Source organism: Pogoniulus pusillus, chromosome 26 (genome assembly GCF_015220805.1).
Source record: "Pogoniulus pusillus isolate bPogPus1 chromosome 26, bPogPus1.pri, whole genome shotgun sequence".
Classification (NCBI taxonomy): domain Eukaryota; kingdom Metazoa; phylum Chordata; class Aves; order Piciformes; family Lybiidae; genus Pogoniulus; species Pogoniulus pusillus.
Window position 1 is genome coordinate 13,955,611 of NC_087289.1, and position 16,104 is coordinate 13,971,714.

General features: G+C 43.0%; 3 protein-coding genes across 10 annotated transcripts in view; 2 read left to right on the forward strand and 1 right to left on the reverse strand.

The window, feature by feature from the left end:
* Window positions 1-646, forward strand: part of ATR (ATR serine/threonine kinase) — a 54,903-nt gene extending 54,257 nt beyond the window's left edge. The window contains exon 47 of the mRNA XM_064165114.1: window positions 247-646. Coding sequence (XP_064021184.1) covers window positions 247-420 — 174 coding nt within the window. The 3' untranslated portion in view covers window positions 421-646. The remainder of the gene's footprint in view (window positions 1-246) is intronic.
* Window positions 647-1,328: 682 nt separating this feature from the next.
* On the reverse strand, window positions 1,329-1,871 carry LOC135186736 (uncharacterized). The gene has a single exon (XM_064164712.1). The coding sequence runs from the start codon at window positions 1,869-1,871 to the stop codon at window positions 1,329-1,331; it is 543 nt and encodes a 180-aa protein (XP_064020782.1).
* XRN1 (5'-3' exoribonuclease 1) overlaps window positions 1,808-16,104 on the forward strand; it is a 50,980-nt gene continuing 36,683 nt past the window's right edge. For 6 of the 8 annotated variants that reach the window (XM_064165116.1, XM_064165117.1, XM_064165121.1 and 3 more), the window contains exons 1-12: window positions 1,808-1,944; window positions 4,593-4,825; window positions 6,132-6,229; window positions 7,733-7,842; window positions 7,939-8,049; window positions 8,540-8,622; window positions 12,234-12,321; window positions 12,460-12,628; window positions 12,833-12,900; window positions 14,006-14,140; window positions 15,033-15,096; window positions 15,772-15,877. In XM_064165116.1, the coding sequence (XP_064021186.1) occupies window positions 1,870-1,944; window positions 4,593-4,825; window positions 6,132-6,229; window positions 7,733-7,842; window positions 7,939-8,049; window positions 8,540-8,622; window positions 12,234-12,321; window positions 12,460-12,628; window positions 12,833-12,900; window positions 14,006-14,140; window positions 15,033-15,096; window positions 15,772-15,877 (1,340 nt within the window). In that variant the 5' untranslated portion in view covers window positions 1,808-1,869. Of the gene's footprint in view, window positions 1,945-4,592; window positions 4,826-6,131; window positions 6,230-7,732; window positions 7,850-7,938; window positions 8,050-8,539; window positions 8,623-12,233; window positions 12,322-12,459; window positions 12,629-12,832; window positions 12,901-14,005; window positions 14,141-15,032; window positions 15,097-15,771; window positions 15,878-16,104 lie in introns of those variants that run through there. The other 2 variants (XM_064165123.1, XM_064165124.1) reach the window with 2 other exon arrangements.

Sequence of the window (16,104 nt, forward strand, 5' to 3'; positions counted from 1 at the left end):
GTTGATTCTATGATTAGTTTGAGGCTTGATTATTAGGGTGATGGTTGGACTCAATCTTATCTATTTTAAAGAATGGTTTTTAAAAGAGAGTAACCTTTGTTTTTGAAGTTAAATGGCATATACATATGAGCCATGCATTATATTAGCATACAGTTTTCAAACAAATCCTAATAAATACTTCTTTTAGAAGTGGAAGTTCATGGATAATAGCAATATTCTTTCTTTAAAATGCTTTTCTGTTTCCAGGCCAAAACCCATGTCCTTGATATAGAACAACGTCTCCAAGGTGTTATTAAGACTAGAAACAGAATTAAAGGCTTACCCTTATCTATTGAAGGGCATGTTCATTACCTGATTCAAGAAGCAAGTGATGACAACCTGCTCTGCCAGATGTATATGGGCTGGGCTCCTTATATGTGAAGTGCTTTCCTTTTGGAATTATACTATTCACAAGTGCTGTATACTTGTGTTTTGTATATGGATAGAAGGAATACAAAGGAACTGCTTAAAAATTAGGCTGCCTCTTCTCTGAAGTGTGTTCACACTGTTGAAAGAACACACTCTGTAAAATACTGCATATTGTTGTAAACAGCTTGCTTGAAATGTGAAAATCTGTTATTAAACTTTTATACTGGTGTGCTGCAAAGTGAGTCACCTTTTTCTGCTGTCTACAACTTCTTAAAGGGACTACCTGAAGGGACATTGTAGCCAGGTAGGGATTGGTCTCTTCTCCCAGGCAAACAGCAATAGAACAAGGGGACACAGTCTCAAGTTGTGCTGGCGAAAGTACAGGCTGGATGTTAGGAGGAAGTTGTTGGCAGAGAGAGTGATTGGCATTGGAATGGGCTGCCCAGGGAGGTGGTGGAGGCACTGTCCCTGGAGGTGTTCAAGAAAAGCCTGGATGAGGCACTAGGTTGGGCTGGATGATCTTGGAGGTCTCTTCCAACCTGGTTGATTCTATGATTCTGTGATTCTCCTGCTAGTTCAGAAGGGCTTTCTAAACGTAAATATTTGGCTTGTGCTTTCAACTGTGTCTAGAATAACATTAGGGATTTGAAGACTACTGTGAAGAAAGGGTGAAGTCTTACACCTCTGAAGGTGTTTACAATTGGGACCTTTGGAATCTCTCTTTTGTGTGGCGACGCAGAGAGCACTAAGGCGGTGTTACCTTTCACAGGCGTTCTATCAGAGGGCAGGCAGAGCCTTACAGAGAAATGTAGCACCAGGGAACCTACTGCTTTTCACCTCTCTCCTCTCTGCTGCCCGCGGAAGGCTGGTCGCGGGAGCTCCTGTTCAGGCTTGTAGGGGATGGAGCGAGACCCGCACCCCTACGCCTTACAACAGCCAGCAGGGGAGCGCCGCTCCCGGCCCCGGCTGGGCAGGAAGGCGCCGGGCACCGACACCGCCCCGTACTCCCCTGCGCCAGCGGCGCAGCCTCTCTCCACGGTCGGCGAGGGGCGCTCTGCGCCGCGCTCTGTGGCCCAGAAGGCCCGGCTGCTGGCGCCGCTCGGTGGCCGGGAGGCCCGGCTGCTGGTGCAGCGCGCCGCTCGGTGGCCCGGTGGCCCGGCTGTTGGTGCAGCGCGCCGCTCGGTGGCCGGGAGGCCTGGCTGCTGGCGCCGCTCGGTGGCCCGGTGGCCCGGCTGTTGGTGCAGCGCGCCGCTCGGTGGCCGGGAGGCCTGGCTGGTGGCGCCGCTCGGTGGCCGGGAGGCCCGGCTGTTGGCGCCGCTCGGTGGCCGGGAGGCCTGGCTGTTGGCGCCGCTCGGTGGCCGGGAGGCCTGGCTGGTGGCAGTGCGCGCCGGAAGGAGGGCGGAGCGCGGCGCGGGTTGTTTAGGTCCGGTGGGGCTGTGAGGCTGACGGATAGTAGTGGTCATGGGGGTCCCTAAGTTCTACCGGTGGATCTCTGAGCGGTACCCCTGTCTCAGCCAGGTGGTGAAGGAGCATCAGGTGAGACGGTAGCGGAGGGCCACTGCTTGCCAAAGGCCCGTCCACTCTCGGTGCTGGGGCGGCGGAGGAGGGGGGATCCTGGCCGGCCTCTCGGCGGGGCGGGGAAGTGGGCCTGGGCCCTGGTCGGGCAGCCGTGGCCCGGGCTTGTAGCTGTGAGCCGGAGCCGCGGCTGGTTCGCCGAGACACCGGTGGGCGCGGGGCTGGCGGCCGCGGCTCTTGGAGCTCCGCAGCTCGAAGCGGCCGAAAGTGGCGGGGTGGTGACGCGCGTCTCGGTGGAGAGCGAAGTCGAGGCTTTGGGAGTCCCTCTGAGAGCTTGAAGACTCGCCCGAGGTGGCGGCTGGTGCGCAGCGCTGCTGGGGGCCGCCGGTGCGGCTCCGCCGCGCAGACAGGGCACACGCAGGCACCGGTTTCGGAAGCAGCAGAACCGAAAACAGGCTGTTGTTGAGGAAGTGCGAGCCCGGGCCCCGTCTCCGAAGCGTGGCGGTGACCGGCTCCCACCGCCGGGCTCTTTCCTTTGCTTTCGGTTTCCCCAGCCCCTCTGAACTCCGTGGAGCTTTAATCTCTCTCGGGGAGCACCAGGTCGGAGTTACCGGGCTTAGAAAAGTTCCAGCTGCTGAGGACGAATGGCAGAGTAATGACGAGGGGCAGGTTTTACAGCCCTGCTACGTGTCCGTGTCACATGCGTGGGCAGTTTGTGTTAGTAGTAAAACCGAGAACTGTGTTAAAATCTGGGAAAGGAAAGCTCTAAACAGTGCTTTTAAAGCCATGCTGAAAAAGCCTGGCTACGGCAGGCAAGTCATGTTTAGCGCTTGTTAGACAGAACTTCTCCTTTTCCCGTTACCATTTTCAACTGGTGGTGTGTATGTGGTCTTACAGAGCCTGAGCAAGGTGTCCCGGCATGAGCTGGGCGATGATTGAAGGCAAGTCCCGAACTGTGGTGGTGATACTGTGTTAGAACATAGAATCATGGAATCACAGAATAGTAGGGGCTGATGGGGACGTCTGGAGATCGTTGATCCGTGCCCCCTGCCAAAGCAGGATCGTCTAGGGCAGGTCACACAGGAACGCATCCAGACAGGTCCTAAAGTCTCTGTTCTCTACAGAGACAGCCTGTTCCAGTGCTCGGAAAGCAGTTTGGTTACTGAGTTTCACTGTACATCGCTGATTGTTTTGCACAGCAGTTATTGCAGGCGGCTGGAGGTCCTTCCTGTGCCTGCCTCTTCTTTCTTCTCTTCGTCATTCAGCTTTATGAAGCAGTTCTGTTACTCTAGATGTCCAACAACACACCTTTCAAAATGATGTAAAGACACATCAGCAGCAATACTACAGAAAAATCTTAAGTCAGTAATACCTTTTCTGAGTTGAATTGACAGAAGGGCTTTTATGACCAGTCATACTGGGAGATTAAAGAACAGATCTGTTGGTAGTGGCTTTTTCAGATATTTAGCAGAGTTTGTGCTCTCTTGTGTTGCTTGTGTATTGTTTTCCTTTAGAAGACAGTTATTTTAATCATAGAATCAACCAGGTTGGAAGAGACCTCCAAGATCATCCAGCCCAACCTAGCACCCAACCCTAAACAGTCAACTAGACCATGGCACTAAGTGCCTCAGACAGGCTTTTCTTGAACACCTCCAGGGATGGTGGCTCCACCACCTCCCTGGGCAGCCCATTCCAATGCCAATCACTCTCTCTGGCAACAACTTCCTCCTAACATCCAGCCTATACTTCCCCCGGCACAACTTGAGACTGTGTCCCCTTGTTCTATTGCTGGTTGCCTGGGAGAAGAGCCCAACCCCACCTGGCTACAGCCTCCCTTCAGGTAGTTATAGACAGCAATGAGGTCACCCCTGAGCCTCCTCTTCTGCAGGCTGCACACCCCCAGCTTCCTCAGCCTCTCCTCATAGGGTTTGTGTTCCAGGCCCCTCACCAGCTTTGTCGCCCTTCTCTGGACACATTCCAGCACCTCAACATCTCTCTTGAATTGAGGGGCTCAGAACTGGACACAGAAAAGGCTGCTGGAACAACAGAGAACTAGACAAAAAACACCTTCAGAAAAAATGGAAGTTATAATGGGGCTACTGCTCTTGGTGGTAATTGCCACTCTCTAGACTCTAAGTATAACTGAAGAGGCAGTGTGCAGTGGTCACAGTAGAAGCTGGTTGACAGGAGAGCCCTAAAGCTTCTGAAAACAGCTTTGCTTTTTGAATGCTGTTGGAAAGTACATACTCAGTTTTGTAGTTTTTACTGTTTATAGTGAAGCTATGCAAGACTGAATCAGTGTGGGAGGCTGTAAAAAAAAAACCAACAACCTAAAGTCATGCTTCTTTTATGGAAGAGATGTTTTTTTGTCATCTTTTCCTTATGCAATGTAGAAAATTAATCAACCACAGGGATCAGAAGTCCTGAGGTGCTAGAAACAGCCAGCACAGGACAGGATTAAATTTGTTCACCTTTGTTTCTTCACTAAGAAAATCATAGTAACGATTGCAAGTGTAAACAAACCCTATACCAGGCAGGATACTCTCAGCCCATGTGTGCAGTAGGTTCCAGGGAGGGCTTCCCACCTCAACGTGTCCTCAGCCACACCTTGGGCAGTGATTGTATTGCTAAGCATGTCACCAAATGAGTGCTAACTACTGCTTTTGTAGATTCCAGAGTTCGACAACTTATACCTGGACATGAATGGCATTATACATCAGTGTTCACATCCAAATGATGATGATGTTCACTTCAGAATCTCAGAAGATAAGATTTTTGCTGATATTTTTCATTATTTGGAAGTTCTTTTTCGTATTATTAAACCAAGGAAGGTTTTCTTCATGGCAGTTGATGGAGTAGCTCCAAGAGCAAAAATGAATCAGCAGCGTGGGAGGCGCTTCAGGTGAGAATGTTTGTTCTTGTTCTGTCTTTAGGATAGTAAATGCTTAAAAAAATCCAAACATGTACTTAAATGTGTGCCATGAAAAATAAAATATGTGAAGAATGGTTGTGCTTTTAACAGTAGTTTTGATTTTTAGTTAAATGAAGGTGACAGCTTGTAAAATGTTGATACTTAAAATTAGGGGTCCAGAAAGGTTTGCTTGTTACTTAGTTTTGTTGCTAGATGTAGGGCACAAGAAGCTTTTTCCTTAGGAAATTTTTGGTGAAGTAAATCTGTAGTAGAGCTCATAGCAGTATCTCCAATGACTTTATAACCTGTGAGACTCTTTGGTATTTGTGAATGCTAATTCCTCGTTGCTGACTGTACTGGAGTGTTCTTTGATAGTCAAAGAAGAAATAAAGTTTCTAATGGAACTTTGCTTTCCCGTTGATACCAATTAGCACCCTAGCTCAAATACAGAGCTACAATTAGACTTCACAGTAGTTTGACAGGTTTCACGTATGTATGCCCTGGGAGATCTGGAAGCTTCTTTGAAGACTTCCATAAGGAGAGTCAGAGAGTGCAGGGAATGTCTTGAAATGCAGCAAAACACACTGGTGGAAAGAGATGATAGTAAATGTTTTTGAGCTACTGAAGGGTGATTTTGATTTTTAGCTTGTTTTGAAGGGTTTTTTTGTGAGGGGAAAAAAGAAGGTTGAGAGGAAGAAGAAATTAAGAAAGAATTCTAAGTAGAAATGGGGCAAATTTTGGTGCAAAATTGAGCGAAGGATGAAGAACTAAGATATCGGTGGCTTTCTGATGTTGATGAAATCCTTGGTCAGGAAAGGCTAGGATTACATTTATTTGTTTGTTTCTCCATTATTCTAGCAATAGATTGTAAGTTAACTTCTCCTGTCTCCAATGTATTCCAAACTTGTTTTTTATTTCACCACATCAGCACTAATGTTCTGGTATAGCAGATCCCAGATATTCCTACTGTTTCAACATTGCCTTCTTTTCATTCTGATCAGCCACTGAATTATCATCTTGGTAATCTATATATTAACTGTGTTTGAGTAATAACAGATCATAGTCATTACTAGGGGAAAAAAAGCCCTGCTTTTAAAGCCTTCCAGTTGTATTGTAAGCAAGTTCAAACTCTATACAGGAGTTAAATTTCTCTTCCTCCCCTCCAATGCTGGGTTTTTTTTTAAATCCTCTTTCAAAAATTGATTATTCCTATACTGTCAGTAAAGCTGTTCTTAGGATACTAACATGTGAATAAGATGATTCTCTGCTCTCTCTCTCTCCAATTCTTTTGTTTTAGGTCAGCAAAAGAGGCAGAGGAGAAAATAAAAAAGGCATTAGAAAAGGGAGAAACTCTCCCTACAGAAGCCAGATTTGACTCCAACTGTATTACGCCAGGTAAGATAATTTGCTGTTTCTGAAATGTCTTTGTATTGCTGTTGCTGCATCTCAACTTTGGCACTTTTTCCCCTCTTCTGGGGTATGGGCTATTTGGTATAGTAGTATTAAAGGTAGTGATTCCATAGAAATGTTTGAATATGGTACACTGAAGCATAAGCCATGGGCTTGAAAGCAGGACATTGAGCTGGGTGAAAGTTTAGGGTCATAGTGCCTCTGAAATGAATGTGGTGTGTGTAAAACAAGAGGCCTCAAGTCTTATCTAATTGTTTTATGGTTTTACAGCTTTGTGCCTGTCTCTTACCTAGAAGCCATGGCTGTATCCTTAGGATTAATTTGATATACTCTCTGGAGGACTAGATAAATACATGTTTTGTTAAGAAAAGTTATTGTGTGTCTTGTTAGGAGATAAGAAAGATGAAATTAATATATCCTAGCAATTAGTGTGTAATCCTGTGCAAATACATGTAACCAATTAGAGTCTAACATGATTTAACCATAGAATGATTTAGTTGGAAAAGACCTCTAAGATCATCAAGTCCATTTTTCAATCTGACTCCACTGTGGCCATCTCTGAGCCTGCAAATCCCAGTACGTGTGATGCCAAATGGGCCCATGTCTGTCAGTCCTGCCAGCATGTTTTAGCCTGACCTCCAATCTCTCTCTCTCATATTTTGGCAGACCTGCAGCTGTTTTTGCAGAAGTAGCTCAAATACACACTGAATATTCTGAAAATAGACATTTTAATTTCTGCTTCTCATTTGTCCTATCATGTCTTACTATAAAGAACTCTTCTGCATCTCTTTCTATAAGATCAACATTCAATATGGGGTTCCTCTCACTATTCACTTGAGAACTGTTCCTTCTAATGTTTTACATTTCGTTATCTTCTTCTTTGAAAGAACATTAAGGGCAGGGATGTCCCAAATAGACCTGTGAGTCTTGAAGCTGGGTTCCCGTTCCTGTTCTCTTTCCTCACCTGCCATAGAGACCTGAAGAAAAACTGACAAATACTTGCATATGAAACATATTTCTTGGCCTCAGCATTGAGATAATCATTTGAATTTTCTTTACTGTATAAGGAATGTATAAATGAAAGTGCAGACTACTTGCATATTCATTTGTAGCCTTCTGATGAAAAGTACATAAACCCATGCTTGGGGTACAATAAACTGGAATTGCTTGCTTCAGGCATCTCCCCATCTCTTCTGCTGCCTATGGCATTGTAGCCCATGGCAATGGGCTTTTTCTGAACTGGAGAATAGACTCCATAAAGACCCAAGGAAGCTTGGAACAGAAGTTTTAATAACTTCTAGCAGGGTTGGAGTACAGCCTCATTTTTAAAGAGTTTTTAGGTTGCTATGAAACTTCTTGGGTGGTGGCGGGTGGAACTACAGCTACCTCTTGCAAAGCTTTTCCTTGGGTTAGTGCTTTTGATATTTAAATGCAGTTTTGGATGACTAGTGAAAAGCTGTGTGTTTAACTTAAGCTTTCTGTTTTCAGGAACTGAATTCATGGCCAGATTGCATGAGCATCTGAAGTATTTTGTAAATATGAAGATTTCCACAGACAAATCCTGGCAAGGAGTAACAGTTTACTTATCAGGCCATGAGGTCATTGGTAATGTTTTATTTTCAATAAATTTTAGTTTGTAGGAAAATACTTAATGATGAATTTTGGATTTTTTTTGTGTGTGTGTTTATGTGCAGACTCCAGGGGAAGGTGAGCATAAAATTATGGAGTTCATCAGATCAGAAAAAGCAAAGCCTCATCACGATCCAAACACAAGACACTGCCTCTATGGCTTAGATGCTGACTTGGTATGTGCAGCTGAAATAAACAGAAGTTTGTGAAGTGTGTTTAGCTTCTGAAATAGAAGCCCTTTTGTACAGGGTCTAAAATGTTATTAAACAAGAATGTCATTTTGTATTCCTGCAAACGTTTGAATTTGTAATGAAAGAGAAGAGCAGAATTTCTTTATACTGCTCATATCTTGGGTAACAGTTTTGGTTTGTTGTAAATTAAGAGAGGGCACAGTCTCAAACTGTGCCAGGGGAGGTCTAGGCTGTTAGGAGGAAGTTCTTGCCAGAGAGTGATTGGCATTGGAATGGGCTGCCCAGGGAGGTGGTGGAGTCACTGTCCCTGGAGGTGTCGAAGCAAAGCCTGGCTGAGGCACTTAGTGCCATGGTCTGGTTGAGTGGCTAGGGCTGGGTGCTAGGTTGGACTGGATGATCTTGGAGGTCTCTTCCAACCTGGTCGATTCTATGATTCTATATTAAGTACAACCTTTCTAATATCTCTTTGTAATAGATTATGCTGGGATTAACAAGTCATGAGGCACACTTTGCGCTCTTAAGAGAAGAAGTCAGATTTGGTGGTAAAAAATCTCAAAGGTGAACTCATTTAACTTTGCTTTTATTTCATATGTGATGAAATTAAATCCGAAATATACTGAATCCCTAAACTGGGGTGGTTTTATTAATTGCTTACTAAGCTAATACAGTCACAGTTTATTTTTGTGTTACAAAGTTCATGAAATTAGAGAAATCCACTTGTTTAATTGTACAGTTGAATTAGTTCAAGTGAGAAAATGTGTGCTCTTAGGACAGCTGATAAGAAAAATCCTTAGTGCTTTGGTGTGGTGTTGTGCTTCTTTCTTCGTATTAAGAGTGGAGCAGGCCAGGCTAAACTGATGTTGTTTCCATAATTCTCTTATGCAAGTATTGACTTCTAAAAATGTATTCATAACTCTGAAGTTTTGTGCATGTAAGTAAATTAAGAGTGTTTATTTCAGTAATTACCCTGGTAAAGTGACTGACAGGATACTCTTACTCTGGCTTTGCCCACTTGAGATAACTTGTGGGTTATGATCGATCATAAAAATGTGATTTGCTCCTCAACAGCTATTCTGAAGTAATAGAAGAATTAATTTTGTGACTGTTACTGTGGCTGAAGTTCTTTATATTTGGTGCATGTAAGGAAAGGGTAGGAGAGACAGAGAGAAATACACTTTTGTGATACAAAAGCATTTTGGAGAGTGCTAAGTCATAATGTTTAGACAAACACGTCACTTTTGCTGCTGAGCACATGTGTTTGTGGCTAAGGGCAGGGTGATGAAGCTGGTGAGAGGTTTGGAGCACAGCCCTATGAGGAGAGGCTGAGGGATCTGAGGGTGTGCAGCCTGGAGAGGAGGATGCTCAGGGGTGACCTCACTACTGTCTACAACTACCTGAAGGGAGGCTGTAGCCAGGTGGGGTTGGTCTCTTCTCCCAGGCACCCAGCAACAGAGCAAGGGGACACAGTCTCAAGTTGTGCTGGCGAAAGTGTAGGCTGGATGTTAGGAGGAAGTTCTTCACAGAGAGAGTGATTGGCATTGGAATGGGCTGCCCAGGGAGGTGGTGGAGTTGCCATCCCTGGAGGTGTTCAAGAAAAGCCTGGATGAGGCACTTAGTGCCATGGTCTGGTTGACTGGCTAGGGCTGGGTGCTGGGTTGGCCTGGATGATCTTGGAGGTCTTTTCCAAGCTGGTTGATTCTATGATAATAAATACCAGAATGAGTGCACTTTTTCATAGCCCTCCACAGTCAGCTTTTCAGTAGTGGTCATTCTGTTGGTGGTGTTGGTGTGCAATATTGTAGTGTTTTTAAAAGATCTTAAATCTCAAAGAAAATAATTATTCCTTCTTAAAAATTAATATAAATGGAAATGTGATGACCTTTTGAGGAATAAATTAAATACAGCATGGAACAAAGAAGCAAGGTGTCATTGAAGCCCTAGAAGGGTGGATTTAGACTAGATAATAGAAAGAAGTTCTTTACAGTGAGGGTGGTGTTCAGGTTGCCCAGGGAGGTTGTGGGTGCCTCTTCCTTAGGGTTGTTCCAGGCCAGACTGAACAGGGCCTTGAGCAGCCTAGTCTAATGAGAGGTGTCCCTGCTCATGAGAGATTTGAAACTAGATGATCTTAAGATCCCTTCCAACCCAAACCATTCTATGATTCTGTGATTGTTTGGGTCACCAGACCCAGCAGTGTTCAATATTAACTTCTGGATGATAGTGCTCATTATAGGATTTTACTTCTGGAAGTCACCAGAATTGCTTTCTGTGAGTATTTTGACTTAGAGTTGAGGCAGAATGGCTCTGGAGTTGTTACAGCATCAACATGGATGTGCCAATATGGAAATGACATTCAAAAAGTCATAGAATTAGGTCTGAAGTTCTCTGTGGCCAAGTGTGGCTTGCAATTTGTCTTACACTCGTGTGTCACACACCTCCTCCTCAGAGGCCTTTGGGCAAGATGCGCTGCATGTCTGCAACAGTCAACTGTTTGTGCTGGTTTGCTCCTGCAGGGGATCCCAGCTGGTTAACAGTGTGTGCTGGTTTGTCACTGCAGGGGATCCCAGCTGGTTAACAGTGTGTGCTGGTTTGTCACTGCAGGGGATCCCAGCTGGTTAACAGTGTGTACTGGTTTGTTCCTGCAGGGGATCCCAGCTGGTTAACAGTGTGTGCTGGTGTGTCACTGCAGGGGATCCCAGCTGGTTAACAGTGTGTGCTGGTTTGTTCCTGCAGGGGATCCCAGCTGGTGAACAGTGTGTGCTGGTTTGTTCCTGCAGGGGATCCCAGGTGGTTAACAGCGTGTGCTGGTTTGTTCCTGCAGGGGATCCCAGGTGGTTAACAGCGTGTGCTGGTTTGTTCCTGCAGGGGATCCCAGCTGGTTAACAGTGTGTGCTGGTGTGTCACTGCAGGGGATCCCAGCTGGTTAACAGTGTGTGCTGGTTTGTTCCTGCAGGGGATCCCAGCTGGTTAACAGTGTGTGCTGGTTTGTTCCTGCAGGGGATCCCAGCTGGTTAACAGTGTGTGCTGGTTTGTTCCTGCAGGGGATCCCAGCTGGTTAACAGCGTGTGCTGGTTTGTTCCTGCAGGGGATCCCAGGTGGTTAACAGCGTGTGCTGGTTTGTTCCTGCAGGGGATCCCAGCTGGTTAACAGTGTGTGCTGGTTTGTCCCTGCAGGGGTTCCCAGCTAGTTAACAGTTTCTAGAAGGTGAAATAGTCCTTCATGAATTCAAAACACATCAATGGTTTATCTTTTAGTGTAGGAATTAACTGATTTTGGCCTAACCTTGGCTCAGGTAGTGTTTCAGTGAAGAGAGGAGAACGCAGCAGAATGCAAGTAGACTGGTTTATCCATAAGTTAGCAGCAGAATGCAAGTAGACTGGTTTATCCCATAAGTTAGCAGCAGAATGCAAGTAGACTGGTTTATCCCATAAATTAGCAGCAGAATGCAAGTAGACTGGTTTATCCCATAAATTAGCAGCAGAATGCAAGTAGACTGGTTTATCCCATAAGTTAGCAGCAGAATGCAAGTAGACTGGTTTATCCCATAAGTTAGCAGCAGAATGCAAGTAGACTGGTTTATCCCATAAATTAGCAGCAGAATGCAAGTAGACTGGTTTATCCCATAAGTAACCTGTAGATGTGTGTTGGATTTTTTTACTTTGTTGGTGTGTTGAAGCCAATAGGTGATGCAGATGGAGCTTATTTTGAACTTGAGCATATTGTTTTCTTACAAGAAGTATTTCAAATGGCTGAAAATGCAACCTAGCCATTGTAGACATGAATATGCATACTCTAAATGTACTCAGATTTAAAAGTTTTGGGTTTGGTGCAAAATTAGGTGAGCTTGATCCTTTCTTGGACAATGGGATAATTACTGAAGGAATAGTTGATGTGCTGTGGACCTCAATAAAGCTGCCATGCTTCCTCCAGGCTGTTTCCCATGCAGTGCAGTCACATTTGGTGCTTGGAAGGTTCTGCTGCAAAATGGTGTTGATTCAAAACAAGTGAATGCTAAACTAGATGTAGGGAAGAAATGCCTGTACGTTACTTCAATTTCTGCAGTGATATAATCCTAGTGAGATTACTTATTTTAGGTAGCCTTGGATTTATTAATTATTTATGGTGAAAGACTGTTTGTAAGTAACTAACTTTGTGTTATGAATCATTTACAGAGCATGTGCACCAGAGGAAACCACGTTTCATTTGTTGCACTTATCCCTGATGAGAGAATATATTGATTATGAATTTTCACCGGTAAAAGTAAGTCCTGATGGAAGTTGTGACTCAAGAAACATTTGAGGTCTTGTTGTGCAAGCAGGATAATAACAATTATGCTCCTGTGCTTTTTTTCTCTTTTTGTTTATTTGGGTTTTTCTGTTTTGTTCCCCCACTCCTCAGGACAAGATTTCCTTTGACTATGATATTGAAAGGATAATAGACGATTGGATCTTAATGGGTTTCCTTGTAGGAAATGATTTTATTCCTCATCTACCTCATTTACATATTAATCATGATGCACTGCCACTACTTTATAGAACATACATGGCTATCTTGCCAGAACTAGGAGGTAAGAACACTAAGTTCAGTTGTTGGAAGTAGAAACATTAACTGTGTTATTACTTATTAAGGTTTTTAGATATATTAGAATATTGGGCGTTTCTTACACTTGTTTCAGACAGCCACCAAGATTGCATTCTGTTATCTGTGGAGTATTTAAATGTTGAACTTGTGAAGTTGCTCAGTTTGAAAACACACTTGATTTTCCCAATAGGTTACATCAATGAAAATGGGCATCTGAATTTACAGCGCTTTGAAAAATATCTCACCAGATTGTCAGATGTAAGTCACTTCAAAATTGCACTGTGTAGAATGCTATAGTCTGTGCAATATAACCTCGATGTAGTGCCCTAAAATCCACCATGCTTCAGTTCTAATAAACTGTTACATGACTCTGTTTTACAAGTGGTTCTGACTAAACAATCCCAGTTCCCTCCGCAGCTCCTCATAAGACTTCTTCTCCAGGCCCTTCACCAGCTTTGTTGCCCTTCTCTGCACATGCTTCAGTAGTTATTGTCTGATTTTATCATAGCATAAGAGGAAAAAGATTGAATCACCTGATCTTGTTTTAGCCAACATCTTTTAGTACTGCAAGTCAAATGAGGATTCGCCATTAGAATTGTGATTCTTAATTCTCATTTAATAGTGAGCAGCAGTACTGGGCAAAGTGCTGCAGGCAGCAGTGGTTTTGCGTGCCCTGCTGGTTGGTTTCTTGTGGGGTGAATTATGTCTGAAGGTCTTGGAGTGCACTATTTCTTGCAAGTTTTTAATGAAGATCACAGGTAAAGAGCAGCGAAGATCACAGGTAAAGAGCAATGAAGTATTCATGTCTCTCAGAGACAGACATGAGCGTTCTTCATCAATTAACTTCATCAATACAAGAGGCAGTCCTGTTAAGTGCTGTTGCAATACTCAATTCTAGAGAGGAGAAAACATGTAGACCATGTAGAAATGGAAAAATCTCTGCTTTCTGCTGAATTTGGAAGAAGGAATTTCATTCTTTGTCTCTGCTTCATCTCTGTCTTCTGATTCTTGGGTGAAACTGTCCAAGTGTTGGGTGTGTGGCACAAGACTGTTACCCAATCTCTTTATACATCTGTTACTTCTAGAGTCAGTAATAAAGTATGGAACTTACCTAACCTTTTGTTACCCAGTGCTGCCTTACTGGAAGAAAATAAACATGGCTTGGTTAAATGTTAGGTACTGGTAAGAAAAAAGATTTTCAGTATTAATTTATCAGTTCAGTCATATCTCTGTTGCTAAATGATATGTGCAAATGATTCCAGATGTAATCTGATGCACAGACTAAAAATACATTTGTTAACATAGTACTTCAAGCTTGGTGTCCCTCAAATATTTCTAAACTGCTTTTTATCTTCCTGCACAGTTTGATCGGGAACACTTCAGTGAAGTCTTTGTAGACCTAAAATGGTTTGAAAGTAAAGTAGGCAATAAATACCTCAACGAGGCAGCTGGCATTGCAGCAGAGGAAGCCAGAAAAAATAAACAAAAGAAACAAAAGGTTAGTGTATTACATGCACAGTTTGGGGAATAAGAATGCTACTTCTTGCAAATCAGTAATTTGATCTTAGACAAATTAAATGGCATAAACTTCTGGTTTGAGATATGGTTATCCTTCAGTAAATGCCTTCAGAGTGTGGAGGAGCAGCAGGGATTTCCTTCAGGTATAATCTGTCACTGTGTGTAGTTACTCTGGGTTTTAGTGCAGTTTGTGTTTGTAAAAGCAAGATGTTAGCTCTTCCATTCATAGAGTGTGCTTTATTTGTTCTTATTTGCCACAGAATTTGGGAGCAGCCCTGTAGGATTAGTCAGTGTTATAATTCTGCTTACTGAAATCTACTCGGTACTGTACACAAAAGCCAGTGCGTAGTGTGAGGGTGAAAGAAATGTTTGTCTTGTCTGATTCTCTAAAACATCATTCTTAGATCCTTACTTCTTCCAAAAGTAATTGTAACAATTTGCTGATGAAAAACTTGACGACATCCTGGTGTTGTAGCATGGTGTAGGTGGAAAAGCTTACATGCATACTGCAGAGGTTTGGAAGTTGTTGTATGTTGGAAAACAAGCACTGTAGTATGATGTAGGTAGAAATGCTTGCATGTGTACTACACAGGTTTGGAAGCTGTTGTATGTTGGAAAACAAATACTTAAATCTATATTTACAGGTGATTGAGGTTTTATTTGAGTCTGCTCCTTTTCTGTTCTGTCCTTCTGTCTGATAGAATAACGTTCCCTAGACAGTTGCAAGAGAAGGAAACTGAATCAGTTTTACACTAAATAATAGTACTTAGACATCTTGAATTATGATTTTGGGTTGCAGATTATGTAGTTCTGAATGAGATATGTGCATCTTCATCTGTATTTTTACTTCACCTCAAATATTAATTCAATAGGCTGAGGAAAATTCTATATGCTTGGCTGCTTTAGAAAAAAATGAAGCTGATGTGACCCCTAAAAGTAAGTGCAAATAAATTTTCTGTATGCATGTAACAAAAAGCTTGTTAATTTTTATATAGATTTGGAAGATCTGTAAGAACTTCATGTCACAGAACTAAATGAATGAGTTATGTAGTTAGCTGTGGGAAAATGAGACTGCATATCACTGGCATACAGTGAGAGGAAATGACACTATTGCTTTTGAGGTGCTTCTTGCCTGACCTGTATTTCTATGATGAATTAAAGGAATGAATGAGCAAATCTTCAACAACATAATGGTTTTGGTGACTGTATGCCTAAATATTTTGTAATGCAAATGGAGACACTTGTGGGAAATGTCTTTGGCTCATGTTCTGAAATGTAGTGTAAAAGATAAGTAGTACTCCATGACATGAAGATCATATTGCTGATAAAAGATTAAGCTATGGCATTTGTTTTAAGATTTTCTGGTGGCTTATGTTTTCTCCTCTCTACTTGTAACTGGGCCTGAAAAACAGGAGACAGATTGCCTGTCTTGAAAGGAAAATAAATCAGATTTCAGAATTTCTTTGCATAGAGATTTTGCTGGATTGTTTCCTGCTGTTTTCAGTGCAAAGAAGGTGTGAGCAATTGAAAGTGTGACTTGAGAAATTAAATTAAGGCATTAAGTCAAAATGTTAACTTTTATTCTTTGTTTTTATGTGAATGCTTTTTCAGCTGTATTGGAAGATGAGCCAGAAGATGATGATATGTTTGAAACTGAATTTAGGCAATATAAAAGAACTTACTACATGACCAAAATGGGTGTAGAAGTAGTTTCTGAGTAAGTCTTTTTTTCTTTCTTCTTTAAACACCAAAGACAGGTCTTTGGACATGTCTGATACAAGACAGAGTACTCATCCATGTCAAAAGCCAAGGACACATGGCAGTGTACCACAGCAGTGATGCTTTTGCCTAATGCAAGAAGGAGCTGTAAGGTTTCTGTAACAAGTATTTTGAGGACAAGAGAGCAAAAATCGTTTAGCATTAAATGAATCTAAAAACCCCTGG

What these genes read in the sequence shown, in the direction of transcription:
- LOC135186736 (XM_064164712.1), bottom strand. Translation starts at nt 1,871, where the DNA reads ATGACCACTACTATCCGTCAGCCTCACAGCCCCACCGGACCTAAACAA.